The sequence below is a fragment of the Echeneis naucrates genome, chromosome 16 (assembly GCF_900963305.1).
Source record: "Echeneis naucrates chromosome 16, fEcheNa1.1, whole genome shotgun sequence".
In the NCBI taxonomy this organism is placed as follows: domain Eukaryota; kingdom Metazoa; phylum Chordata; class Actinopteri; order Carangiformes; family Echeneidae; genus Echeneis; species Echeneis naucrates.
Genome location: NC_042526.1, coordinates 1,163,009 through 1,189,203, shown reverse-complemented (window position 1 = coordinate 1,189,203; position 26,195 = coordinate 1,163,009). Strand labels below are relative to the sequence as shown.

General features: G+C 44.1%; 1 protein-coding gene across 15 annotated transcripts in view; it reads left to right on the top strand.

Annotated features, from left to right (window-relative positions):
• cadps2 (Ca++-dependent secretion activator 2) overlaps window positions 1-26,195 on the top strand; it is a 95,623-nt gene that overhangs the window by 8,669 nt on the left and 60,759 nt on the right. For all 15 annotated transcript variants that reach the window (XM_029522070.1, XM_029522067.1, XM_029522078.1 and 12 more), the window contains exons 2-6: window positions 6,327-6,440; window positions 17,358-17,690; window positions 24,461-24,541; window positions 24,644-24,877; window positions 25,438-25,559. In XM_029522070.1, coding sequence (XP_029377930.1) covers window positions 6,327-6,440; window positions 17,358-17,690; window positions 24,461-24,541; window positions 24,644-24,877; window positions 25,438-25,559 — 884 coding nt within the window. The remainder of the gene's footprint in view (window positions 1-6,326; window positions 6,441-17,357; window positions 17,691-24,460; window positions 24,542-24,643; window positions 24,878-25,437; window positions 25,560-26,195) is intronic.

Sequence of the window (26,195 nt, the reverse complement as noted above, 5' to 3'; positions counted from 1 at the left end):
GATCACATTGCTTCTCCTCTGCGGACGCGTTAATCTAATAAAAGACTTCAGCTTCTCCTGCAGGCCGATGATCAATGATCCCAACGGCCTCTCCGGTTCTATTTTTATCACTCCTCTCCATCTCATCCAGTTTCTCCTCTGTCGCTCCCTCCTTCCCTCCTTTCCCTCCTTTCCTTCCTTCCTTTCCTGCCTTTACATCCTTTCCTTCCCTCCTTTCCCTCCTTTCCTTCCTTCCTTTCCTGCCTTTACATCCTTTCCTTCCTTCCTTTCCCTCCTTTCCCTCCTTTCCTTCCTGGCTTTCCTTCCTTTCCCTCCTTTCCTTCCTTCCTTTCCCTCCTTTCCTTCCCCTCCTTTCCCTCCTTTCCTTCCTGCCTTTCCTTCCTTCCCTCCTTTCCCTCCTTTCCTTCCTGCCTTTCCTTCCTTTCCTTCCTTTCCTTCCTGCCTTTCCTTCCTTCCCTCCTTTCCCTCCTTTCCTTCCTGCCTTTCCTTCCTTTCCTTCCTTCCCTCCTTTCCTCTCTGAGCTTGTTGCCTGCCGACCGAGCAGAGAGCTTTCCTCCCTCATTGGCTCGATGGACCAGCGGTCATTAGTGAGGAGCGTTTGGCTGATGTCAAACGGCCCCTTGTTTTTTCTGAGCCTTCTTTCTTTTAATGGCTCAGACCTGAACATTTTCTCAGCATCGTGGTCTAGGCTGAACACAAACAGACCAAAACCTTGATCTCCACAAGCCTCGATGAAAACCCAAGATTACGGTCATGAATTCTGTTTTGAAGCGACTCAATCGTGCAGCTTTTTGGTTTCTCCGACTGAAGCCTTTGTCTCGGCCTCCACATCAGTTTGTTTGCTTTGACCTGTATCTTTTTTTTTTTTTTTTTTGAAGGTCTTCTGGACCTGCAGAGGTTGAGGAGCAGGTCACTTAACACAAAAAAAAAAAACACTGTATTTTTCAGCCAATTTGTGCCAAAATGACCTTGGAGCTTGATGGAGCAGTTTATGTGCTGAATCTTTTCTCATTCCGCCCACAGCAGGAGGTCACTGATCAACCTGCAGCTGGTTCTGAACACACTTTTTTAATGCAGCACATATTCATTTTCACAGCCTACACCTGTCGGCACCAAACGGTAGTCATACAGTCGGACTCTGAATATCTGAGCATTTGATTTGATGAATCATTCTCGTATGAAAACAGCATCAGTTGCAGATGTGTGAAAAAGCCCTTTGAAACTATAAAGGCGAAGCCATTCCTGAGTGATGACAGAAGGTTTTCCCAGTTGTTAGTTTTGCCGCCACATTACTTCGATACTGTATTCAATCAGGAAAGAGAGGCTACCGTCGGCATCATCAGCTCTCTGCTGGACGACACCTCGGTGAATCCTGAAGGCAGAAGCGCAGCTCTTCTGTTGTTGAGCCTGTTCACGGTGAACAACAATACAAGGAAACAGCTGAGGAAGCAGTTACCACCCCGCCGCTTCCTCTCTCTGACCGGGCCGACGCCTGGATCTGAAGCAGGATTCTGGAGCGAGGTCCGTACAGGGTCAGAACGCAACGCTGCTTCACTCAGATGGAAAGAGAAATAATGAAACGTCAAAGAAATGCGAAACAGTAAAACAACATTAAGGGGCTCAACTTTATTAAAGACATATTGAGCCAATTGGAGAGTCCGATTTTTAAAATGTCACTGAACGAAGTCGATGGAGGAGATTTGTTGATATGAACAGATGGAAAGACGCCAAATGGAAAAACTATTAAAATCTCTTCCAACATCACACGTCAGTTTATGAGAGGAAATGACATTCTTTAGTCTGTTTCTTCAGCCGATGTTGGGAATGAATAATGATATGAATGAGTCTTCAAACCTTTAAATCACTCAGCGTTTTACCTCCACACATTAAAAAATAGACACTTCTAGGTTTCTTAATGAGGACTTAAAATATCACGGCCCTGAGAAGGTCAGATCCTAATCAGACTACAAGGAGGAGAGTCTTTAAAGACCAACATCGTTAAATGAGTGAAGACGAGCCAAACCTGTAAGTACTCAAATCGAGTGGATTGAATCTTCATTTTTGGACTGTGATTGGAAGAACTGTCTTGCTGCCTGAAAACCTTAGAAATGACCTAAAGTGGATTTTGTAATTTATTTTTTCTGCAGCCTTCCTTTAAAATTCCTCTGACTCCCTGGGGAGCTTTATATCGATTCCCTTCCTGACTTTTCACAGTTTCCACTTAAATGAAGCAAAATACCTCGACGTGCACCTGATGGATTTTATATATGCAGAAGTTCACGCCCCCCCTCAGTCGATTCAAGCCTGCTGATCCTCAGCGACTTTCCCTCCGGAGGAAATGTCTTCATTATTGTAGTATGGATCGGCTTGGGCCTGTTACAGATGAGGCCGCTCTATCTGTCACACATTTGATGTCCACGCGCTCCTGTTATCTCACTTTGCACCGTTATGTTGGGATGTGGAGGCCGACAGCGACGGTTGAACTGCTGGGAGGTTTTCAGACAGAAGTTGGGATGACTGCTGACAGTTTGAAAGGAGACGGGCAGGTGAGGATTGATTCCTCACACCCTGCCTGTGGTGAAATCTCATTTCCAGTCGGGGTGATATCTGCGCTTGAATCTTTGGGAAATGAGCCGTCGAGAGATAACTCATCAGAAGGGAAAGCAGCGATGATGAATTACCCCGCCTAGACAAAGCAGGTGACCGTGCAGATGGAATGAGACAGAATCGGGAGGTCTAATATGGCTGCGACAGTAAAATGTGTCTCTACGGGATTGGTGCTAAAACAGGAAGTCATCTTCAGCTTTCACCAGGACAAGATCACTTCAGGGCAAAGCCGATGGTTTGAGTCCCAGCTCCTTCGAGTGGACTGAACCTGAACCCCAGACTGGGCCTGATGGGCCGCCATTATCTGACGGAGCATATTTAGTCGAATGTAAAGAGGAGTTAAATCAGTTGGAGTGCTGCACAACTACAATTATGGAGAAATAATTTTCCTACAATTTGTTATTGACTTTTGCTCAGACTGATTCAGACTCCTCACAGGGCCACCTATTGCAAAAAGTGCATTTGAATTGAAGTCTATGGGAAAATGGCCTTACTTCTCACTTGACTGATTAGCTCAGGAAATGTGTTTGTGGAGGTTTGATGGTGATTGACAGCAGCCAGTGATTCTCAGCATGTGCTGCGAAGATTGACGATGATGAGAGCTGTCTCACGCACTGTGTGTGTGTGTGTGTGTGTGTGTGTGTGTGTGTGTGTGTGTGTGTGTGTGTACGTACAGATACTGGGAGGTTTTATTCAGCTGTGAAAGTTGAGTTCTGCTGTTTTCTCCTTTTCTGCAGACAAAATGACAAAAATGAGTGATTACCAGTCAAGCTATGATCTTATTTCTAGTTGGCATTAAAAATAAAACACTCTTTGTTTTGATGAAAAGCTCGGCAGCTTCTGAGGATGATGAAATTATTTCCAACCCCGGGCTAACGATGTCGTAAACCGACAGCCGTCAACCTCCTGTTTCTGTTCCTGGAAACATGAAATCTTGTATCTCCTGGCAGGAGGAAAAGTGATGGGGGAGCTTTTGTGTGTGTGTGTGTGTGTTATTCTTGGACACACTTTCTCTGAGTGACTGGGTGGGTCATAAATTTCTCTTCCTGTCACTTCTATTGTGCACAAACGATTTCAGTGTAAAGCAAACGAGGACACTCAGTCAATTTGTGGAGACAGTGTGACGGCTTTGTGTGTGTGTGTGTGTGTGTGAGAGCACCTAAGTGTTATTTGTGTCAATAGCCAGTGTGACACAAAAAATAACCATCTCTAATCTGTCCGCTCAGATTCAGTGTTGCTGCTTCTTTGGGGGGTTTGGATGTGAAAGGCTCGGTGCTTCGCCTGCTGCCGCCGCGGTCCGGCTTCGGGTCGGCAGAATCACAGCTGGAAGGCCGTTTTGAGACGTAACCATCCGACAGGGCCGGTGAGAGAATCCACGCAGGCGTCTCCTCCAAACATCGACGGCCATGTTAGTGCCCTTTGACATAATGACCTCCGGCACTGTCAAGGTCACCCATCATCTGTGTGCGTGTGTTTGCTGAATCCATTCTGTCCTTTAATCTGACATCTGACAGATTCTTCTCACTCGTTTCATGTTTCCTCACCCAATCCTGAGAGCCAAGAACTCATTTTTTGTTTTTGTCAATCTGCCGTGGGGGGGGTCTGTTGCTCTGCTGCTCCAAATGAGCTGCTAACTGCCCTTGATAAATGATCACCTCCTTCTGGGAGAGCAAAGAACCCAAACACACCAGGTGACACTCTGCTGCCACAGCTGGAAAGGAAAAAATCCATCCGTTATAATTTGGAGACATTAACGGTTATTTGTTTCTCCTTCCTGGAAATATTTCTGCGGCAGAAAACAATGAATACTGGGTCTTTTTGAGGTCTGTTCAATAATATGATCAGTAAGCTGCTGATCAGTTCGAGGTTCTTTGGACTGGTTGATGAGGATTGGCAGGTCTGTGAGCGACTGTCTGGTCTGCTCAGATCACTGCTTCGTTTGTCAGCCGTCAAATCAACAGTCACGTCATTATTTTCCCTTTTTTCTTCAAGGTTTTTTAAATTTTAGAAGCAAATCTGCACGAGCTGTAACGAGCCAAAAAGCAAACAAATAAACAAAATTGCTCTTATTTTCACAGATATTGCAAATTTGATTCAAGCCTCGAGATCACGTCTGCACCAAACGACCTGAGAATGTCATCTACAGGCAAATCACGCTTCTTTAATGCAACCTGAAATAGTGCGCCGACGGCAGCAGACCCTTGGTTGTCATGGTTACTGTAGTAAACACGGGACCCGGCCTACCTGTCCTCGTTGCCAGGGTTACCATAAAAGCAATCACGGCCTGGTGAGGTTTAGGAAGAGATGAAAATGAGCCACATCCTGAACACCATAAACCGCCTCTCTGACATTATCACAGTAATCTGGGGAGCTTTTCATTGGTGGCAGAATCGGTCTCCTCTCCAAAAGGGCAGACGTTTGTCTTCCTGCTTTAACCAACAGAAGTCACTGTTCGTTCTGGAAAAGTGAGAATCCATCAACACTTAATTGTGCCTGCTCAGGAAAAAGCTGCTTTCACAGCCAAACACTCGCCGAACGAAGACGCTGACTTGCTGACCTCAGATCTGTTCTACTCGGCGGTGAGGCCTTCAAATGTGCAGATTGGCGTTCCTGAAAGGAAAATGAAACCGCCACCTGGGCACTTTCTGTCACTGCCGCGGAGTAGAAGTGCTTCTTGTCTGCTGATAAAATCCCCCTCTTGGGATGAATTCATTCAAAGCCAACAGGACGACGAGGAAGTAGGAACAAGACTTCATACAGAGCAAGTTCAGCTTCTGTTCTGGCCAAGAGAAGCCATTACTGCTGCGATCATCTGAACAGGGAAGGTGCTAATCGGAGAGGGAGTCCCAATTCATCTGAGACTATCCAGAATAATAAAGAACATAATCTACTGCGTGTTGGCACAGACGGCGTGGATGGGACTGAATTAAACTGTGAAGGGATCAAATTAAACCAAGGGCGCCCCTCCCCCACCCCCCCGTGGCAGAAAGTGGACACAGGAAACGTGAAGAAGCCCCCACAAAAAGCTGGCAGCGTGAGATAAGTCGCTGTTCAGTTTGTCACTTTGACTTTTGCAGCGTGTTTGTTGCTGGTTTAATTTGCCCCCCTCTGTCCCGCCCCCTCCCCAACTGCCTCCTTCGTGTGCAGCTCTGGTGATTCTGTCCGTCTATGTTGTTGTCTGGAAAATATTCATTTCACCAAACTAGATGGTTGACAGTCATTTCAAGTGGACGGATAATCAGATCGAGATAGAAACTTCAGATCAGCTCTGGAACGGCCCAAACACATGAGAGGAACTTCTCTTTGTTTTCAGCTTAAAAACAACAACTTTACAAAGAAAGCCACAAAGAGAGGAAAAACAGAAAAGGCTTTAATAACTCAGGTTTGTAAAAGCAGCTGAAACTGAAGGCTCAGGAAGTTAAATCAGCCGAAACACGGCAGCACTTTGTGGTTAATGAGCTTTAATCTTTGATATCTCCATCCATCTCCAACTTTTTTTCCTTCTCCAGTTTCACTGAGACAGATTCTTCTTTCTTTTTTTTTGGTTTCCTAATGAAAGACATTTGTTTGGTAATGAGACACAAAAATTGGCTTCCACGACGAGTTTAATCTTGTACTTTCTGTTCTGCTCTTCCTCTCCGTCTGTTCTAATCGATCGTCTCTCTTCTGCTTTCTCCATTTTTTTTTTAACGTCTCTCTTTCTTCTTCCTCTCTCTCAGGTCAACAAGCAGCAGTTGCAGGCGGTGAAGGAGCGTTTTCTGGCCTTCCTCAGTGGTGAGACTCAGATCATGGCGGACGAAGCCTTCTGCAACGCCGTGAGGAGCTATTACGAGGTAGGATCAGTTGTTTTTGTGCGTGCTGTGTTTTCTTTTGGAGGGAAGTTAGGTGAATGCAGTTTTCATCCCTGACGGAGGTAACTGTTAACGTTGGAGGTCAGTAATTCCCTCAAGCTTCCTCTTTGGAGCCTGCGTGGTTTGCTGAGTGTTGCAGGAGATTTGGATCAACACACTGAGTTAAATTTGGATTTAGTCAAGATTTGATTCATAAGAATGATTTTCAACAAGAATCAAACCAACAAATGGATTTCCAAATGCAATGCAACTGTTTTTTTAAATATTAAATAAGTTTTCAGAATCTGGTTTTTCAAAATACTGCCAAAAAAAAAAAAATCATCCATCAACTTAAACAAAACTGAAATTTTGATCTCTTATCAGCCAGGAGGGAACAGGCTGTGGGTCGGACTGTGCTCGCCTGTTGGCACTGTTGGATTCTGGGTAATATGGTCACATCCCTCCTGCGTGTCATTCAGTCATTTAATCCACTTCCTGTCTCCATGCCGAGGCCTTTTGTGATTGTAGTGTTGAGCCGTCGTCCTCTCCGCTGATGACTGAGGCTCTTGTGGAACAAACTAATGAAATTTTTCAGCTGCGTCGGACTGAAACAGATTAGAAACATCGATCCAGCAGCTGTTTTCATTCCTTCAGGCCCCCTCCACTCCGCCAACCTGTGGAAATCAGAAAGCCACAGTCACTTTACATGGATTTTATATTTCATTGACGTTTTCTTTGCTGCCTCTTTTGCCCCCCTTATTTCAGTATTTGGCTGGAAATGTTTCTTCTGACGCCTCCAGAGAGGCAGAGACAAAAAGCCTCCGCTGTCAGCTCCAGTTTCTGTCTCCACGCCGTTGGAGGAGGACTGTGAGCAGAGATTGCAGTGAATTTCCTCACTTGTATTCTTCCAGCTTTGCTCTCTGTCTCTGCATTATCTGCTCACCCCCCCAACTTGTAATCTGCTGCAAGATGGAGATTTTATCCAAAACTTGCCACTCATCATCTTTAGTGCCGACAAGTATGAGACGAGAGGTTCTCAGTGAAGCTGCAGAGGAGCCTCCTCAGTGGACATCATCATCATCATCATCCTCAAAGTGCTGCCGGGATTTGTGTTGATCTTGTGGGTGACATGAAGTCGTGGTATCTGTATCTGGATGTAATCATTGCAGCTTCATCTAAAATCTTTCAGGAGCTGTGACTGAGCAGAAGGCAGCCGCAGATCCAGCATCACGAGATTATGAACTCTAAATAAGAAAAGAACTTTTCCCACTCTGACCAGCGTAGGGGGATGTTTCCCCTTTCATTAAAAATGAAAAAGTAGTAACACGGATCAAGTAAAACCAACGATAATATTTCCAGTAATTAACAATAACTGAAGTGTCATTCGTTTTGGCCCCAACATTAATCGGTCAAATTCTATATTTGTAGAAGTAAAGTGAGCCTTGTTTGAGTTTTGTTAAGATCATAGACTTTATCTGGCAAATGATCCACTTTTAATATTTCCTCTCAGTTGAGCATTACTAAAGATCACAATATTTCTGCTGACCAACGAGCTTGAAGCTGAGACTAACACGTCTTCTTCTCAGTTCGCTCCCAATGAAGGGAAAGAAATGAATAAATTAGCTCAATCTGTGTGGGGGGGCAGATTTGATCTGGTTTGGAGTTCAGTTCCTGATTAACTCAGCCAGGCTCCGAGCTTTGATTTACTCCCTGACACCGACCACACAGGCACAGTTAAATCATATTGAGTGATGTGGCAGAAAGTGAGATTTCCTGTAATTGTGGCGCGGCGTTGAGTCGCACAGATGTTTTTCTATTTATCTGGTTCTCTGAGATGAAGTGACGCCTGCGCAGCTCGATGTGAAGCAGTGATGCCGTGATAAAATCTCCTCGCTGGGAATCTGTGATGGCCCACGTCCAGCCTGTGGAGGTGGAGGCCAATCATTATCAGCAGGAGAAGAAGAAAACGGCACAAACGTGCATCCCTTCCTCCGTCCGTCCCTATAATGTTCCTCCTTTAATCACGGTGAGCGCTGGAGCGAGAGGCGGAGCCCACACTGAGACCAGCAGCATCCACCCTCACATTCACGCCAATTAACCTGCACGGGTTTGGGCTGTGGGAGGAAACCGGCCGTGTCTCCGGACAAAGCCTGGGGGAGATCCATCTACCTCAGACCGCCTTCTTCCAAAAGTGTTTGTATCCATCAGAACTAAAAAGCACAACCGGATGTGTCTGCTGGTCGGCCCCCGCCACGCTGTGGTTCAGAGACAGAGACGTCTCCACAGCATGCTGACCCTCAGAGGACAATGAATGAATCCTCCTGTCCGTCACCTGTCGGCGCTCTGCTGTGTTATCCAACCAGCAGCTCGGACTGACAGGACGTGATCATTTCTGATTCTGTACAGGAAACAACTCATTTTCTTTTTACTCTTTCACGTTCCTAAGAAGGTATATTTGTCATCTCCACTGTCAGTCAGCCAATGAAAAGAGAGAATCTGAGCCAATCAGGACAGCTCATGTAACCTTCAGTACGATCTGACTTCCTTGTTCAGCCAGCGGCGTGGCCCCCTGATTGTCGTGAGATGGAATGAAACGCTGACGAGCGTCGACGTCGGTTTTTAGGTAAATCACTGAACTCGTTGTTTTCAGATGTTCCCCAGGTGTCTTTGAATTTCCTCTGTCAGTTTGAGGTTCATTATTTTTGTCGTCACCAGAACGCCATTTCACGAAGCTGTCGGATTCAGAAACCATCAGCGACGGAAAAGATTTGTGTCAAATAGAAGCAATTTATATTAACAATGGATGTATTTTTGTGCTGCGGCAGCAGGTGTGCGACCTGTAATTTAGTGTTTTCAAGCGGCTGGAGTCCAGTCGGTGACATTTCAGGAGCCCAGCAGGAATTGGCTGCTCACAACTGTGTGAACACAGAAAAGCAGAAATACACGCGTGCATTCGCTTTTATAGTGGCCAATTAGCCGGGGAGGGCTAACGACGGCGCTCAATTCATCCATTAGTTTTCATTAAAAGGAACAAATGACGTCTGTGCCACAAATGGAAAAATATAAACACAACGAACTGAACTCATCAGTAAATTTTAGTGAAAGGATCGTTCATCTTCCTCAGGCCAGAAGCTCTGACACTGATGAGTACTGGAATACTGAAGAAAACACTGAGGGAACATTATTCATCTCAGGAGCTGCAGTTTTAGCTCTTCTTCTCTCTAAAATAAGTTCTGATGACCAAAACGTGACTTTGTTTTGTTTTGTGGTTCCATTTAAAATTCTCCTTCAGGTTATTTATGGTTCTTTGTGAAATCATTTCTGTTTCTCTGGACATCCTGTGGAAGCTCTGGAGGCGTCTGAATACTTTCACTTTAATTCCGCATTAATCCACCTTTAACCTTTGTAGAAGACAGATTGCCGGGTCGAAGGTCAACATCATGACGGGGTCACCAGTCCGACTGATCGATTTTAGATCTCTGAGAGAACATTTTCTTGCTCACAGATCTCGGATCAATAAGCCCGAGAGGAATGGCATGATTATAATAGATCTGTGTCAGTAACTTAGGAATTAATTATCAAGTTCTAAGTTTTCCAAACTTGATCTCACAAAGTGATTAATATTCTCACCCTTAAAACGTTTTCTAATGATTATATGTTGTAAATGTCAGCTGATGACTTTTACTTTAAATGCTGACTGTACTGCCATGAAATGCCCGTAAAAAGAAACCCAAAGGATTAATAAATATAAACATATAACATAAGAAACTGATTATTCAAAGTAGAAATCAGGAGCATTTGGGATATTTAATCTTTCCATCACAGCTTTTTCTAAATGGCTTTTAATTCATGTAATTATGATGTCTCAAATATTTATTTAAAAATCCCAAACGCAGCCATCACTTTTCAGTCCAGGTCAGCCGCTACAACATCCCGTCAGCATCACACAAACCGCAGCTGAATGTTTGATTAATCTCAGTTTTGAAAGTGAAAGACAAACGCACCTGTGGCGTACGGAGGCAGCGAACGCACCGCTGGGATGTTTAATGTGCGGCTTCCTCCGTGTGTGAGTGGGAAACCTGAATCCGTCTGCCGCTGTTTGCTTTGATACCAGTTTCACATGGACGCCTGCTAACGCGGCGTGGAAATGGATTTACACTCAGCTGAGGGGGAGTGTGGGCGTTTGAAGTGTGCACGCTGGCAGTTTGTCTTTTATATATGAATATACAGTTCTGCCGCTTTTGCATGTTTCTCCAGTCAGGATTTCTTTCCGTTTGTCTTCAGACTGAAATACCCTCGTGCAGCGGGAGCGACACGTTAAATCCACAGAAGATTTTAGAGTGTTTAAATAATACTTCGTCTTTGTAGACGTGTCGGGTTCTTCTCCTTAAACTTGAGAATCGGGGCTTTGTGAAGAGCGCTGATCAGCATTTTAACGTCCATTCTCATCCTCCATCTTTGATAGTGACATCCAGAGTCACGTCTCTACGTCAGACACTCCTATTGGCTCCAGTGAGTGATGTCACAGCCAATCAGAGTCTGTGGATCTGTGGAGTTTATTGTGCTGACAGAATAAAGACAGTCAGATATTTAGAGCAGATTTTTCATCATTGATGAGCAGAACTGCTGATCAGATAAAGATAGAAACTTTTCTTTGGAGAAGGAAACATTTGAGTCTTTAGTGAGAGACAGATGGAACTGGCTGACATTCAGCTGAAATTGTGGAGATTTGGAGACATTTTTTAAAAAACACAGGGAGAATAAAAAGTGACTTAAAGGGTTAGACTGCTGCTGATTCATTCGACGTTGCGTCCTGATAAACGGCTCTTGTTAGCAGCTGAGAAAAGACGGAGCTCCGTCTGATCCACCTTCTTCCCTCCAAATGATCCACATCTGCGTCCCTCTCTTCCGCCTCCTCGGTTTGTTCTCCGGACAGCTGGGCAAGGACGATGACTCGACGCCGCCTCTGCTGTGAAGTCGAGCGACCTGTTGGTCCGTCGGCTGACGTTTCCTGCTGCCCTCCGTCTGCAGCTCCTCATTATGACACCTTACTGAAACGTCTCCTGCTGCCAAATACACAGCCCTTGTTGTGAGTTGTTGTCTTTTTGATGGTGTGTCCTCGCAGAGTTCGTGCTATAAACTAAACCAAACTTGAATCTGAAGTTTAAAACTTCATGTGTGAAACAATCACTGTAAAGTATGAAATTGGATTTGTTGATGCTGGAAACGCTCAAATTTAATTGTTCTATGTAATTTCTTTCAGCTGCTTTGAATCTAAACATTTCATTTTTTTTTTCTTTTTTCCTGACATCAGATAGAAAAATGAACAACTTTCTGATGTTCATTCCTTCATCTTTGTCCGTTTCTGCGCTCAGATCAAATTTAATCCTTGATTCAGTATTTCTTGAGGACTGAAAATGAAACTCACAGGCTGCCGAACTCCCAACGCCGTGTCACCACCACACAATAGCTCCGTTAAAAGAAGAGAAATGTGCATCCAAAAATCCAAAGTCATTCTTTCCTTCTGACAGGTTTGAATTGTTTCCCATCAAACATCATCTGGCTCAGAATTCAGCTGACGAACAGACTGTTAAACTCTAAAACTGTTTTGGATTTGAAGTTCAAAACGCTTTTGAAAGAAATCAAATGAAATATTTGGACTTTTATTTTTTTATTATTCTTTTTGCTGGATGTCTTTGTTTCCGTGGCGGCGGCTGCAGCACATGTTGGGTTTTTCATGGGAGATGTCACAACTGTTGACTCACTGTGATGTCATCCATCAGTTGATAAGCTGCCGTTTTGTGATTCTGTCCGACAGACATCGAACCAGGAGACATGATATCAGGAGGAGAAGGTGGATCTGACGGTGGCCCCGCCCCCTAGCCCCTCCCCTTTCCCTCTAAATGAACATTGTATTTCAGACTGAGACCATAAAATCATCAGGGCGGAGGAGGGACATTTTCCCATAGACTTCAGTAGAGTCTCAGACTTTTTACGGCCCATATAAATATTTTTATTTTAAATGAGGAGATTCCAAACACTGAGGCGTCTCGGTAATAATGAATGAGCAGCCTTTTTAAATCTTTTTTTAAATTGGCTCTGTGTTGTTTTCCGCTGTGAAGAATAATAAGAAACACAAATGGAGTCCAGATCAGACAGGAGCTGCAAATCATTGCTGGCATTTCATACAACTAAGCTCACGGTTTGTTTTACTGCCTCGTTTCTTTGTCTCATGTTTCATTGAAGAGAAAGTCTCCGTCTGCTAATGTCTCTGAAAAAGATGGACCGTCGTCGATCTTCGTCTGAGCGCCTTCACGTCGACCACAAGATCAGCAGGACTTTTCTTTGACGTGAAATCATGGCACCACATTCATCCATTTTTTATTCCGCCGGTATTCATCAGTCAGTCCTTATTTGCTGAGCACTTTCCATAAAACAAGCCAGCACAAAGTGCCTCTGAGAAGAACGTTTTCGTTTTTCTAATTTACGACACCAACAACAGGAAGTCAGGTTGATGTCAGGAATTTGAATTTGCACTGAGGGAGCAGAGAAGACTTGAAAGCAAAGATTATTAAAAAAAATACACAAATTAATGACAAACAAAAATACGAGCCAACAATGTTAAATAGAAAATAATGATGGAATAGAATATCAGTGTGATGATATATCATTTGTAAGGTGACCTAACTTATTTCAATGTAATCTCATTTCTTTTTGCCGCCATCGTTAGAACGTTTGAGGCTCTTCAGCTTTTTACTGACAGTCAATGATCGCATATCAACTTTTCCAAGAATCATGTGGCTATTTTATTCAAAATAAATATTCAGTGTTTTGCTATTTGATAAAACTGATCTGATTTCCTGAGCTCACAGCCGCGACAGTTTGACTTTAAAGCTGTTTATTCTGATGTATGAAGCTCTGACGGGCCGACGGCTTCATGTGGAGCTGAACGTGTTTAATGTATGAAGGAACATTTGGCTGGAGATGAAGACGATCTGTTGAGTTTGGCCTTTTAAACAGCAACTACATAAAAATAATGCCAATTATCTCAACGGCGCTCTGTCATTTTTATTACAATTGTTATTTTGACTTTTTCTTTTGTGTGTGTTATCAATGACCTTTTATTGATTATAATAACCACTTTTTCATCTGATTCTAACAATAATGGACGGAAGGTGAAAATATTGAAGATGTGAAGTGTCAGTTTTTCTGCATTAATTATTATTTCTTGGGCATTTTGTTATCTTTTTAAGTGAAGACAGGTCGTTGTTGTGATCCGACTTCCTTGGCGCCGTTAGAGTTTCTTGTTATTTGAGCTTCCTAATTCTGGTGTGGTTGTCGTCGCTGACTTGGCCGAGCTCAGCCGCTCGCTCTTCTTCCATCCTGCCGGAAGTCCCTGCAGACTGAGTTTCCTGGTCTGGCGGTCGACTAGCTGTTGCACCTTTCCTTTCTTCATGAACGTGGTGTAAAATATTCGGGGGGTGCGGATTGAAAACATGAGCAGCTGTACGGACTCTCAGGCTGCAGACGCTCGCCGTCACCGCTGCCATCATCGCCTGTCTTTAATCTCCTGACTAGCAGCCCGGCTCTCTGCTGGACTGTAAATAATTCAGTCGAATTTTAGAGCCTCAATTAATTCGAGCAGCAGGGAGAGAGGAAGACCCCCGCTGATCGATTCATTAGTAATAACCGCTGACATTTGTGTCTCCAGACAAAATGGAGGAGAGCCTATAGAATCCAGAGAGGGAGGGGCTGACCTGGAGCTGCCTGTCGAGTCCTTCAGTGAATATAACAGTTTCTGTCACTGCCTGCCTCTGATCAGCATTTAAAACAGCCCAGAGCAGAGCAGAGAAAATGGCCTTCTTCGTCTCTGGATCATGGAAAGTCCTCTCTCACACATTTTCAGATATTTGTAATGGAAACGTTGTTCGTCCCTTTATACCGCCGTGGTGCTTTGGTGTTCCTACAACGGCGATGAGCCCAAACAGCTGCGATTTCATGACTGTCTGTCTTCTGTTTTCATGTTTTGAGCTGCGTGATTTGTTTTCTGACACACAACACAAGCTCCCAGTCCTCTGACGGATCTGCACTGTTCTCACAGTCTGAAATATGAATTCAAAGTTCACATCGTAAATGTCTTCACAAAGGATTCATCTGATAATCGATCTTCTGTCTCAGACCTGCAGCAGACGGACGTTCCAGAGTGGCTTTGAAAGTTTCAGGTTTCAGCACTCGTATGAAGGGGAGGGGGCGTCATCGATCCGGCATCAGCGGGCGTCGGACCCTCCCATCGGCTGACGGGAGGGAGAGACCTTTAAAAACACACACGTTAGTCCGCCCACGATGACAGATTGAGACTGTTTTATGTCCCAAAACAGTTTATTAAGTTAAGTCTAAATCTGCTGCCAAAAAAAGAGTCCCAACAGATTCTTCTGACTGAGCCTTCAAAAAAAAAGGAAACTAAGAAAGATCTCCATGCCGGCTGCAGACTGCGGCGTATTTTTGGTCTCCTGCATGCTGACGTAGAGCAGGATCACAATTTCTGGCCTCGGTGACTGACTGAATAATGAAGCTGCCAGTTCAGTAAAGTTTGTCCTGCAATGAAACATCAGCGTTTGTGTTCGTCTGCATCCATTTCAGCCGAGACAGAAAACAATCAGACCGGCTGAAAACAGTAATTATGCTGCCATGGAAGAATAATCTGTGCTGCCTAATGAGCCCTCGGCTCCTCCATTAGTCCGTCTCCACGCCACTCAGCGTCATTAAATAATGACCGCTTTACCGTCGGCTGTTAGCTGAGACGGGCAGATGTGTGAAAGGCGACAGCGTTCACATTAAGGTGATGCTGATGACAAATGTTTTGTTCTAATTATTTTTATGTTGTCTGAACGTTCAAACAAACACAAACTTCAATCAGCCGACACAAAAGAACAAAATGAATGAAATGTCGCCATCATTAATAGTCTATTTTATTTTCAGATGAGTTATTCTTCATTTTAAATCTCCCAGTTTTATTTTAAAGGTTTGTATCTTTACGTCTCCTCCCTGTCAGCCAGTTTGAAGACAGACAGGATCTGAACCTCTCTTCTCATTGGCTGACTGAGGGATCCAATAAAAAAATATAGGAAAGGTAAACAAATCCTGCGAGGAAACGAGAGACTGAGTTCCTCATCAGGAAAATGTTAACTGAGCCACGGAATCAAAGGAATAAGGAGGCACGTTTTCCCATAGATTTCAATTCACAACCACTTGTAAGGCCACCTTTATAGACGGTTTCACTCTGCCACAGATTGATCTGGTTTGTTGCTCTTTCAGCAGAAAAGGAAACATGGCGGAGCCGATTGTTGGACACGCCTCCTTCCTCACGTCTCAGCTAAGCCCCACCCACAAATGGCAACGTCCGTTTGACGTCTTGGTGTTCTCAACACTTCGAGCTGATTGATGCAGAGAAGCAAACTTAAGCTGTTCGGTTTTTTGTCGCAGACCTTCAGAGCTTCTGGGAAGTCTTTTTCTTTACGAGATTAGAGATATCAGGAGCTGATTAATCAGTCGACAACATGACCGAGTGGAACATTATCTCTTTAATACGCTGTTGATGAACAGATTTTAATCAAGTAACTATTTCATTTTCCTGTTTTGAATAAGTCACTTCAGTTTTCAGCTCTTCTGCCAGTGCAGCTCAGTGCTGTGATCTTTAAGAATAAACATTTAAACGGCCGGGCAGAGCAGACGGAGAACTTGTGAACGAGATTAGATGTCTTCGATGTTTATTGAACAGACAAACGCTCGTTTTGATTGAACCCAAAGTGTAAAACAAAAACCCCTGATAAGAGCTTTTCGATAAAGAGTTTTCTTTCATAACTTGATGACTGAACTAAAATGAGTTGGCTCCTTCTCAGAGCTGCAGAGGAGGAGTGATCCATTATGTAGTCGCACAAACTCTCTGCAGACCGAAGTGCGCACTTCCTGCTGGGCTTCATGAAGCTGCAGTTATTACACGAACGTGTGGACAAGTTACATTTGACAGCGTCGCTCCAGAGAGGGTTTGATTTCTGCATGAATCCTGCTGGGCTGGTTGCACCAAACACAGCCGGTCCAGAGTTATCTTCAGATACGAAGAGCACAAAAACATTGTTCACACAAGCCGGCCTTTGGAAGGTTGTTGTTCTGTGGTGGTTTGAAGTTTAGATTAACCCTGACGTCCATTCTCATCCTCCATCTTTGTTAGTGACGTCCAGAGCCGCGTCTCTACGTCTGACGCTCCTGTTCAGAGAGCTTTAGTTGGTTCTTTTTTTCTGACTCCAGAGAACAGAGTCTGAACTCAGTCACTTTCTGAGGCTGAGCCGATTCTGAATGTCTCTATTTCTAACTTTTACATTGTCGGTTGATCTTTGACCTCAGAAGAGTCTGTTTATTTGGCCTTTCCCACTTTGTTAAGAACGCCTTTACACTGTGCGATGCAGAAAGTGTAATTGTGTCCTCAGCTGCTGCAGCTCGGAGCTCTCCACCTCCATGAGATGAATCAGTCTGAAGCTCTGCTCAGGCAGAGGTGAGGCACAAAGACGCTGCTTCAGTCTGAGACACTCGTCCTTCAGACTCATTGGAAGTCACTCCGGATAAAGAGCGTCAGCCAGACGGCACAAATGAGACTCAGAGAGAGAAAGCCCAGGCTGGACAAAATCCACTTCATTAATTTTGGTGAATGATAAATGGATGAATCTCATCCTGTGGACGCTGCTGTGAGACCTGAAGGCCATCTGGAAGCTGCCTTAAGCCGTTTTGTATTTTGGAGAAAAACAAATGTCTGAATTTGTAACGCGCAGCATTTTGGGGTAAAATTTAAGCGTTTCTGGGCGTTTGTAACGGGTAAATAAATGAACTATGATTCATATCGTTGTTGTTTATGTGTTTCCTTGGCAGGGCTTTCTGAAGAGTGAGCGTGTTTCCCGGATGGTTCAGAGCGGCGGATGCTCGGCCAACGACTTCCGCGAGGTTTTCAAGAAGAACATCGAGCGACGCATTCGCAGCCTCCCAGAGATCGACGGCCTGAGCAAAGAGACTGTCCTGAGCTCCTGGATCGCCAAGTACGACGCCATCTACAGAGGGGACGAGGACATGCGGCGGCAGCCACAGCGGGCGCACCTGAGCGCCGTGTCGGAGCTAATCCTCAGCAAAGAGCAGCTGTACGAGATGTTCCAGCAGATCCTCGGCATCCGCAAGTTTGAGCACCAGCTGCTGTACAACGCCTGCCAGGTGAGTCGCTTGTTTTCTGCTCCAGACGAATGCTTTTCATTAAGGTGTGATCTTGGTCACGTTGACGTACTTCTGAAGGAAAAAGCTTCTTTTTTTTTTTTTTTGGGCCAGTTGACTCTCCCTTTTCACTGAACTAGTAAAAACACTGAGCTCGGTTTGAAGCATTGAACTTTGGAAGAGGTACACAAAACCGTTAATCCAACCACAAATTTTAAAATCCTCTTCTGCCAGGTTTGAAAACCAGCTCAGTTGAAAATGCTCAAACAGGACTTCGCCCATCAGTTTGCGAGCTGTTTGATGTTGTGATTTGGTAATCGGCCATCTTGGCTGTTTGAAACCACATTTGGAGGAGAAGGTGGAGACTGAGACCGTTATGGGATAGATCAGGATCAGATCTTTTAAGGTGGCGAACTCCAAATTTCAAACCAAATAGGTTTGTGGGCAAAGATTCATGAATCAGCTGTTAATTAAAAAAAAAAAAAAAAGATCTTTCCAATTTAAAGTTCCATCAGGTCTAAATGTTGACCTCCATCTAATCAGGTCTACATTAATCCAGTGAAAGTGTCAAAGCTCTCCGTTCTCAGAGAAACCCAGAGACTGAACCTTAAAAGCAGCCATCAGGACTTCTGTCACTTTGTGATGTCACAACAGAGCAGTCACCGCCCTCAGCCACGCCCACCTGGACCCACCATCCAGCCCAGGATGAGCTCTGAAATTTTTTTTTTTTTGGATCGTGATGAAATTGAACTTTTTAGAGGAAATCATTATCAACTTATTTATTCAAGGCTCCTTCTTCAAAGTAGAAAATCTCGGCCTTTGAAACGAATGAAATGCTCCATTAATTCTGATAATCATGTTAATAATAGAAATGAAACGCATTGCACATCATCAGAAGATGTGAAAAGCTTAAACGGATAAAACAAATTGAAGTGTAATTTCCTTTGTGTGATGGCTGGAAACGGAATAATTACTTTAAAATTCTTTCATGTTGTGTCTTGTTGCTAGGTAACCAGCTGCATGTTAGCGCCTCAGTGGCGGCACTGTTGTAAATCAACAGATTGAGACGACATGAAGTCGACTTCCTGTGAAGCAAACATGACTGTTTAGATCATTTTCCTTCACAAAGCCAATTTAAAGGCTTCTGTGTGTCGGACAGTGAGGAGGGTGAGTTATCTCACAGCAGAGAGCGGCAGCCATCAAAGAAAATATGTGGGCTAATCTGTATTTATTTATTTATTTAAATAACTTTGACCTCTGACCCTGAAAAACAGATCAGGAGCGTTCTTCAGTTGGCTCCTTCAGCATGTATCATCCACGGGACTCTGTGTGATGTGAAAGGACATTTTTTGGAAAGTTTTTTTTTGTTAAAACCGACATGAATGCAGAAATGAGTCGCCTTCTTTGTTGTAGTTCATGTCTCATCCGGTAATCTGTCCAGGGAGAAGTTCTTCTGTTGAGCTGAATGAATTTTTCGGCTCACGTTCTTGATTTTAAAATGGTGTTTTTAAAGTCAACAGAGCGAGTCGAGGAACGGCAAAGGAATACATATTTTCTAACAGCGTCGCTGGGCGACCCAATCAGATGGGATCTGACAGGAAACCAGTGTAGTTGACGGAGAAGAGGTTCGGGAAACCAGACAGGTGGCCCATCCCGTCATGACCGACGTGAAGAGAGCGGATTTATCTGTTTGGGAGAACAGACTTCACAGACCTGCAGCCACCCTCCCCTGAAGCTCTGAACAGAAATAGATTCCATTTACAGATTACTTCACAGCCCACTGAGACATCCTCCTCCTCATCATCATCGCCTCTATAACAACCGGAAAATGTCTACTGCCAGGACAGAGTCTATTATTATCCTCCTTTATTAAGGGCCGGAATAAAAATGAGAGGAAAGACTGGAGGAGGGGGAGAGAAGCGATGGATGAGCAGAGAACGTTTTATTTTTAATCCCTCACCTGTGTTTCATTAACATCCTGCTGCCGGTGCGCGGCATCATCTCTCCGTCCGTCCATTTAGGATCATGGTGTCAAAGGTCAGGAGAGTTAGTCCGAGGTGTTCCGGGTCAGGTGGTTCATATAATCCCTCCAAAGTGCTCCCGCTTTATTCGCCCCACAGAGAAAACACTTCCTGTCGTGACCTTTGACCTCCGTCCTGACTTCCATTCGGATGTTTCCCTGCTGGCAGAGAGCTTCGGTGTAATTTACACTAAAATGAAATCAAATGTGAAGCCGGTCAGGGTCCACACAATAACTCCAAACTGGAAGTGTTTGTTTTTATCACTTTTGGTCAGGAGAAGACTTTTCCTCCGCTCAACAGTCAGCATTCAGAACAGAAAGCTTTCCATGTTTGAGGGTTTAAAAAGTGTCGTCACATTTAAGATCCAGTTCAGCTCTTTCTTTTCTCTCTCGATGATTCTCAGACTTCCTCCAACCTGCAACAAACACATCGTCTAAACCACCAAAAACTAAAGCAGCGTCCATTTCCTCCTTTGGAAAACCATAAATCAAACTTCTGTGTCGTGTTTGTGCCCGAAGGCAGACATGATGGAAGCCGTCTTATTATTCTACAACCAGTAAATTCAACAATGAGCATTCAGCTCACGGTGAACAGCCGATAAGTTAAAACTACAGCTGTGTGCTTCTTCCTCCAATTCAAATCTAAAAATACTTAAATACAAAATGGAAGAAAACTTCAGTTTGAAGCTTTAAAGTAAATAAATCAATGGCTGATCTAATGGCTGCGGCTGAAATATCAGTACATGTTCAAAAAGCAGAAGAAAGCTCTCAGCTTTGGGAAGTGAGAAGACGAGTGCTTGATTCTTCTGAACCTGAAACTGAAGCTTCGGATGAATCCTGCTTTATTTTTTCACACAGGATGAGTGAGTGAGTTTAAAAGTTGTGATGTACACAGATTTGAAAAAGAGAGCGAAGTGAAAGATCCAGCTGATGTTAAACTGTCGTGACCAAACATAAAAAAACACGCCATTCAATGATTTTTTTTTTTAAAGGAATGTCCACTTTGGTCGCTTAGCAACAGAGGTCTTACATCCTACAGCCGTCGGCGGGAAGGAAACTGTTTCTAACCAGAATTATACGGACTTGTAATTTCCTTCTGGAGGGAAAGTTGTCGCTGCTCCTGGTCTGTTTAATGTGGCTGCAGCTCCACTGAAAGTCAGATTAAAACTTCATCTGGACTGAAGGAACTCCTGCACGCCGGCATCGTGTTCTTTATTTCCACGCCGTGCTTCTAAATCCTTTTTACTTTTACTCCATCGTCCGCCCTGCTGAGTGATGGCTGGTGCCAATCCCAGCTGACACAGAAAGCTCCCAGGGGGTTCGAACCCACAACCTCATGCCTTTAGTCAGCAGTGCTAATCGCAGTGCGTGAAAATGTACAGATATTATAATTTGACTATTTTTGCAGCTGCATGTGGAAACAGTGACCTCTGTGTGGAGAGATGGAGGCGGCAGCACAACACAACCAATATGGATACACAAAAACACACACACACAATCCTGCTGATCAATTATTGATCATCTGATATTTTCTTATTGATGAGTCATTTCAGAGGACCTGCCTGCTCTGGGCACAGTCTGTCAATCACACAATAGCCACGCCCCCTAACCCGTCCGCTGCTTTATTGTTTTCCTCCAAGTTTCCGAATTCTTTGGTTCCCTCCAGATAAATTCATCTGCTTTGGCCCAAACTGGGAAAGAGGAAGCATCGACTTCAGGTGGATGAAGCTCCTCAGCAGCTCGGCCTTCGGCAGGATAAAACCAAACCTTCTTCTACAAAGTTTCACTTCCTGTCTGTGTGTCTGCCATTGGAGCTGAATGGTTTCTGAGCCATCCTTCCTGCTGGCACATTTTGTCAGGATTTGATGGGCTGTTTGTTTTGTTTTTTGTTTTTTTTCCCCAGTCTGTAATCACACAGCAGTTTAACGCTTTTCACCCTTTCATGGTTAAACTTCATCACCATCCGATTGTGAGTTTTCTTGGACGTCAGCATCGGCATCATTCTCTGCTCTGATGAAGCGCTCGGCTCACGTTGCAGTGTTTTTCTGTTTTATTTCTGTGGTTGTGTTTTTGTCTTTTAGTTTTTTTTCTCTCTCCACTTCCTGCTGTGTCGGCTTCCACATCATTTAATTTCCTCACACAAAGAGACATTTTCTGTTTGTGTCTTTTGTGAATGTTAAAAAACCTCTGAATGAATTTTAACATGAAGGACACAGTTATCTGCTCGGGGGAACGTGGCCGTGTCATTTGTCGCGTCACGCTTTTCACATTTTCCTGACAGCCAAACTAATGAATTTAAGAAATGAGATCTGTTAAATTTCTTTGGCGTGCTGTGCAGAGAAGACAATCGTCCCTCTTGGACAGGACAGAAGCACGTCAGACAGAAGATGGAGACGGCCGTTGTTGATTGTGTTGCGGTCACTCCTCCTGTGGACAAACAGGCTCTACAACATGAGGCTGAAGTGAAAACATCATCTGCTCTGTTTCCCTCTAAATGGAACTTCATGTTGTGTTGAAGACTGAGACCATGAACTCATCAGGGAGGAGGAGGGACATTTTCCCATAGACTTCAATATAAGGGAGGAGGAGGTGACATTTTGTTAGCAGCTTCAGTTGTGTTTAAACTTGCCAATGTTGGAATAAAATGGAATTACACAACAAACGTACCATAAACACAAACAGTTACACAAATGGTCTGTTGTGTTTGGCGTTGCCTTCTGTATTTAAAGCACATGCCGCCAAATTGGAGAAGATATTTACTGAATATGTTTGTGTGTTTGTGCGAGTCTTCTGAGCTGTTGTCGCTCAAATGTTGACAGCAGTAAGAATTAAGACTGTTTTGATGTCTCCGGCTGTAAACAGACTCTTTTCTGTTTTTGTTTCGTAGATATGCAGGATGTTTTATTTCTGTACCTCTTTGTGTTGTATTGTGTTAAGTTGTGTTGTGGACGCTCGTTATCTCAGCTCAGTTAATTAGATTTGACTTTAATTAACCCGACACGATGCAGGAATGCCAAGTAACGGCAGAGTCGCTGTTGATGCTGATTGTGATGGATGCTTTCATCCTGATCTGAGTTCCTACCAGTTGGAAACATTAACGAAGGATTCCCAGTGGATCACTTTTGACCCTTTTAATGTTTGTGGTGGAACGGCAGGTTTGTGGTTTCCAGCTGATGAATCCTCATGACTGTGGTGGAACTTCGTGCTCCCCTCAGGATGAACCCTATTAACTTTGCTTTTATCTTCTTTCTGTGCGTTTCAGTATTTAGTTTGATGTTCAAGCTGCCAGAAAAGCAGCGAAGCGGTTAATAATAAAGACTTGAAACTGGTGAAGTTCTGAAGGCTGGACTTGAAACAAAGTCCCTTTTCTCAAAGTGTCTCAAACATCAGCTCTGACAGAAACTCCAAACGGAAACAGAGATGTTGATGATTTTTTATTTCGTCTGACCAGACCAGCTCAAGTCCTGATTAAAGCTAGAAAATGACTGAATGCAGATCAAATCCACTTCTTTTGGGAAAAGCTTTTAGCACGAACTGAAATGAGATGGGCCAGTTTGTCTCGTTTTTATTCAGATAGAGTTCCATTGAAGGTCTTCAAATCTGTGTCTGCTCAGACAACCTGTAAAATATCAGACGTTGGCAAAAACAAAATATGAAAGCTGATTTAATCCTGTTGATGAATAAATGAAAAAGGAGCGGTTAGTTTAGTCAGTGGAAAAACAATCTCAGCTGAAAACAGGCTGATAAGAACCAAAGTGTTCATCAAAAATAACTGAAGTCTGAATTCAGATCACCTTTGACTTTTTCCTTCTGTATCGGTAACATCATCTTCTTTTTCACACAGCTGCCTCTTTCTTGTATCGTGTGTGTCAGTTAACAGACACCATTTTAGAGGTAAAGGTTCATCCGGCTCATCTTTGGTTGGCTGTAAGTTAAGAAGTGCTGCTCAGCCCCCCCCTGCAGTGAGACTAAAGTTTGGATCAGCGAGAATGAGACACAGAGGGCAGATTTTTTTAAACTCCATTTAGAGACGGCAACAAATTAAAAATCTTATCTGCTCCTTCTCTTATCACCTCTGAATTTTCCACTTGTCTCTTTGACTTGCGGCTGGTTTCCATCAGAGGGGTTTAATCTCCTCACGTTTTCTGCCCAGTAAGCAGACTTCATTCACCCCCCCTCCCCCCGCCGCTTTCATCTCCTCATTGAGGCCCGCTGATTCTGGAGTTTGATGGACGGCGTTGGACTCGTTGAATCATCTGCTGCTGCTTGGTGAAGACAGGAGACTGTTTAATGACACTTTTTGTGTGAATCTGAAGCTCTAACAAAAACTCTGATGTGGATTTAAAGATGTGCAAAAGGTCCGGCCCTGAGCGAACTCTGGGCAGCTGAGAAAAAATGTTGATATCTTACAGTTTGTTTGTTAGCATATACATCAGTTATGAATCCTGTGATTGGCCGGTTGTGTTGTCCAATCAGTGTAACTCGCCTCGTCTTTTGGCGTTTTTGTGTCACGTGAGCATATTTGTGTTTCCTGTTGGTAATGTTTTTAGTTTTTGCTCAAAAGAAAAGTTTTCATTCATATATGTTTGATAGCTGACAGCTGAGTTTTGGAGGTTTTGGTGATTCGTGGTACAGGGTACGCTGTTTTTTAGTTTTTGGTTTATTTTCAGGAAATAACCTTCAAACTTTAACTCTTTCCCTTCTTCATCAGCCCTCCATGAAATTTTTCCTTCTTTAAAAATTGTCTCCTCAGCTGGACAACGTGGACGAGCAGGCGGCTCAGATCCGCAGGGAGCTGGACGGCAGGTTACAGCTGGCCGAGAAGATCGCCAGGGTGAGAAACACACAGGCGTTTAAAACGCTGATTTCAGCTGTAAAATATGAATCTAATTGTTTGAAGACGATCTCGATGTTTGGGAAACTCTTCACCCTGCAGGAGAGGAGATACCCAAAGTTCGTCTCTGCAGACATGGAGGCTCTGTATGTGGAGGAGCTGCGCTCGTCCGTCAACCTGCTGATGGCGAACCTGGAGAGTCTGCCCGTGTCCAAAGGAGGGCCGGACTTCAAGCAGAAGCTCAAACGCTCCTCCATGAACAACTCCTTCCTGGACATGGGGGACGAGGGAGACATCCTGTCCAAGTCTGACGTCGTGCTGTCCTTCACTTTGGAGGTGTGTGTGTGAACTTAGAGATGCTCTGCGGTGAGGCCCAAAAAAAGGTCGTTTTGGTCGCCTCACTCTTTAAATGCCAGCTGGGGGGAATGAAATTATTACGTTATATTTAACGTCCAGCAGCCTGAGCCTGCTGTGGAGTCGAGGGCTAAAAGAAACAAAGAATAAAAACACGAATATCTGTGCGTATATATGCAGAAAGTCGTACGTTTAAGTGTGTGTGTCGTTCCAGTTTGTTGAACAAAGGCGACACAAGGAGTCAAAGCTGAGACTGCTAATTTGTTCAGTCACTACATGAGGCCTGAGTTTCTTCTTCTTCTCTCCAACACGGAGCAGATGACGGTGTGTAGTAATCAGTGTTGCTGTTGTCATGTGACTGAACCTGTAATAAGACGAGCAGCAGCGTTTCGGCCTCAAACTGAGAATAAGCAGCTTTTCTGATTCATAGAACGATCCAACGATCTCTGAGGACGTGATGACTTTGTGTGTTTACTACTCAGCTGTCGGTTTAAAGAGACAGAGAGGTTGAAACTCAGCTTCCCCTGCGCTGCTGATTCCAGATCGTGATCGTGGAGGTCCAGGGTCTGAAGTCCGTGGCTCCGAACCGGATCGTCTACTGCACCATGGAGGTGGAGGGAGGAGAGAAGCTGCAGACGGACCAGGCCGAAGCCGCCAGACCTCAGTGAGTTCCTCATCCAGGATGAAGCTGCAAACAACTGACCTTCAAAGATTTACAGAGAACTCACTGCACAGAAAGTTTTCCACAGATTCATCGTTCTGCACAGCGAAGGTCGAACAAACACGGACGAGCGTTTAACACCTGAACTTCATTCACGTGTTTGTTTGTGTGGAAAAGAAACACAGAGCCTTTTTACTCACCTTTGAAAAAAAAAAAAACACTTCACTGTACTTTGACAGTATTAAAAGGCAGTCGAACATTTGAGCACCGTCGTATTTCATATTAATGTTCTGTTAGTAAAACGCCGACTGAAGATTAAAGTGGACATTTGGACCTTTTGAAGCTTTTGCGGTGCTGATATGGACCCTAAACCAGATTCAGACCTTTAACTTTTATCATTATTACACACAGAAATAACACAAAATATTTATGATTGAGTGTAGTTTCAGAATTTTCTCCAAATCAAAGAAATCGCACCAAAACGTGTAAAAGGTGAAAGTGTTGCTGTGTCCTTGTCGTCTCTTGGACAGTCGTTCTCCGTCGGGCGCCTGACGGACAGCAGGGGGTCTCCTCAGTGACGGAGCTGCCCTTTGACGGGCCCCGGCTGCTGTTTTTAAAGCCAATTAGACGAGCTCGCCT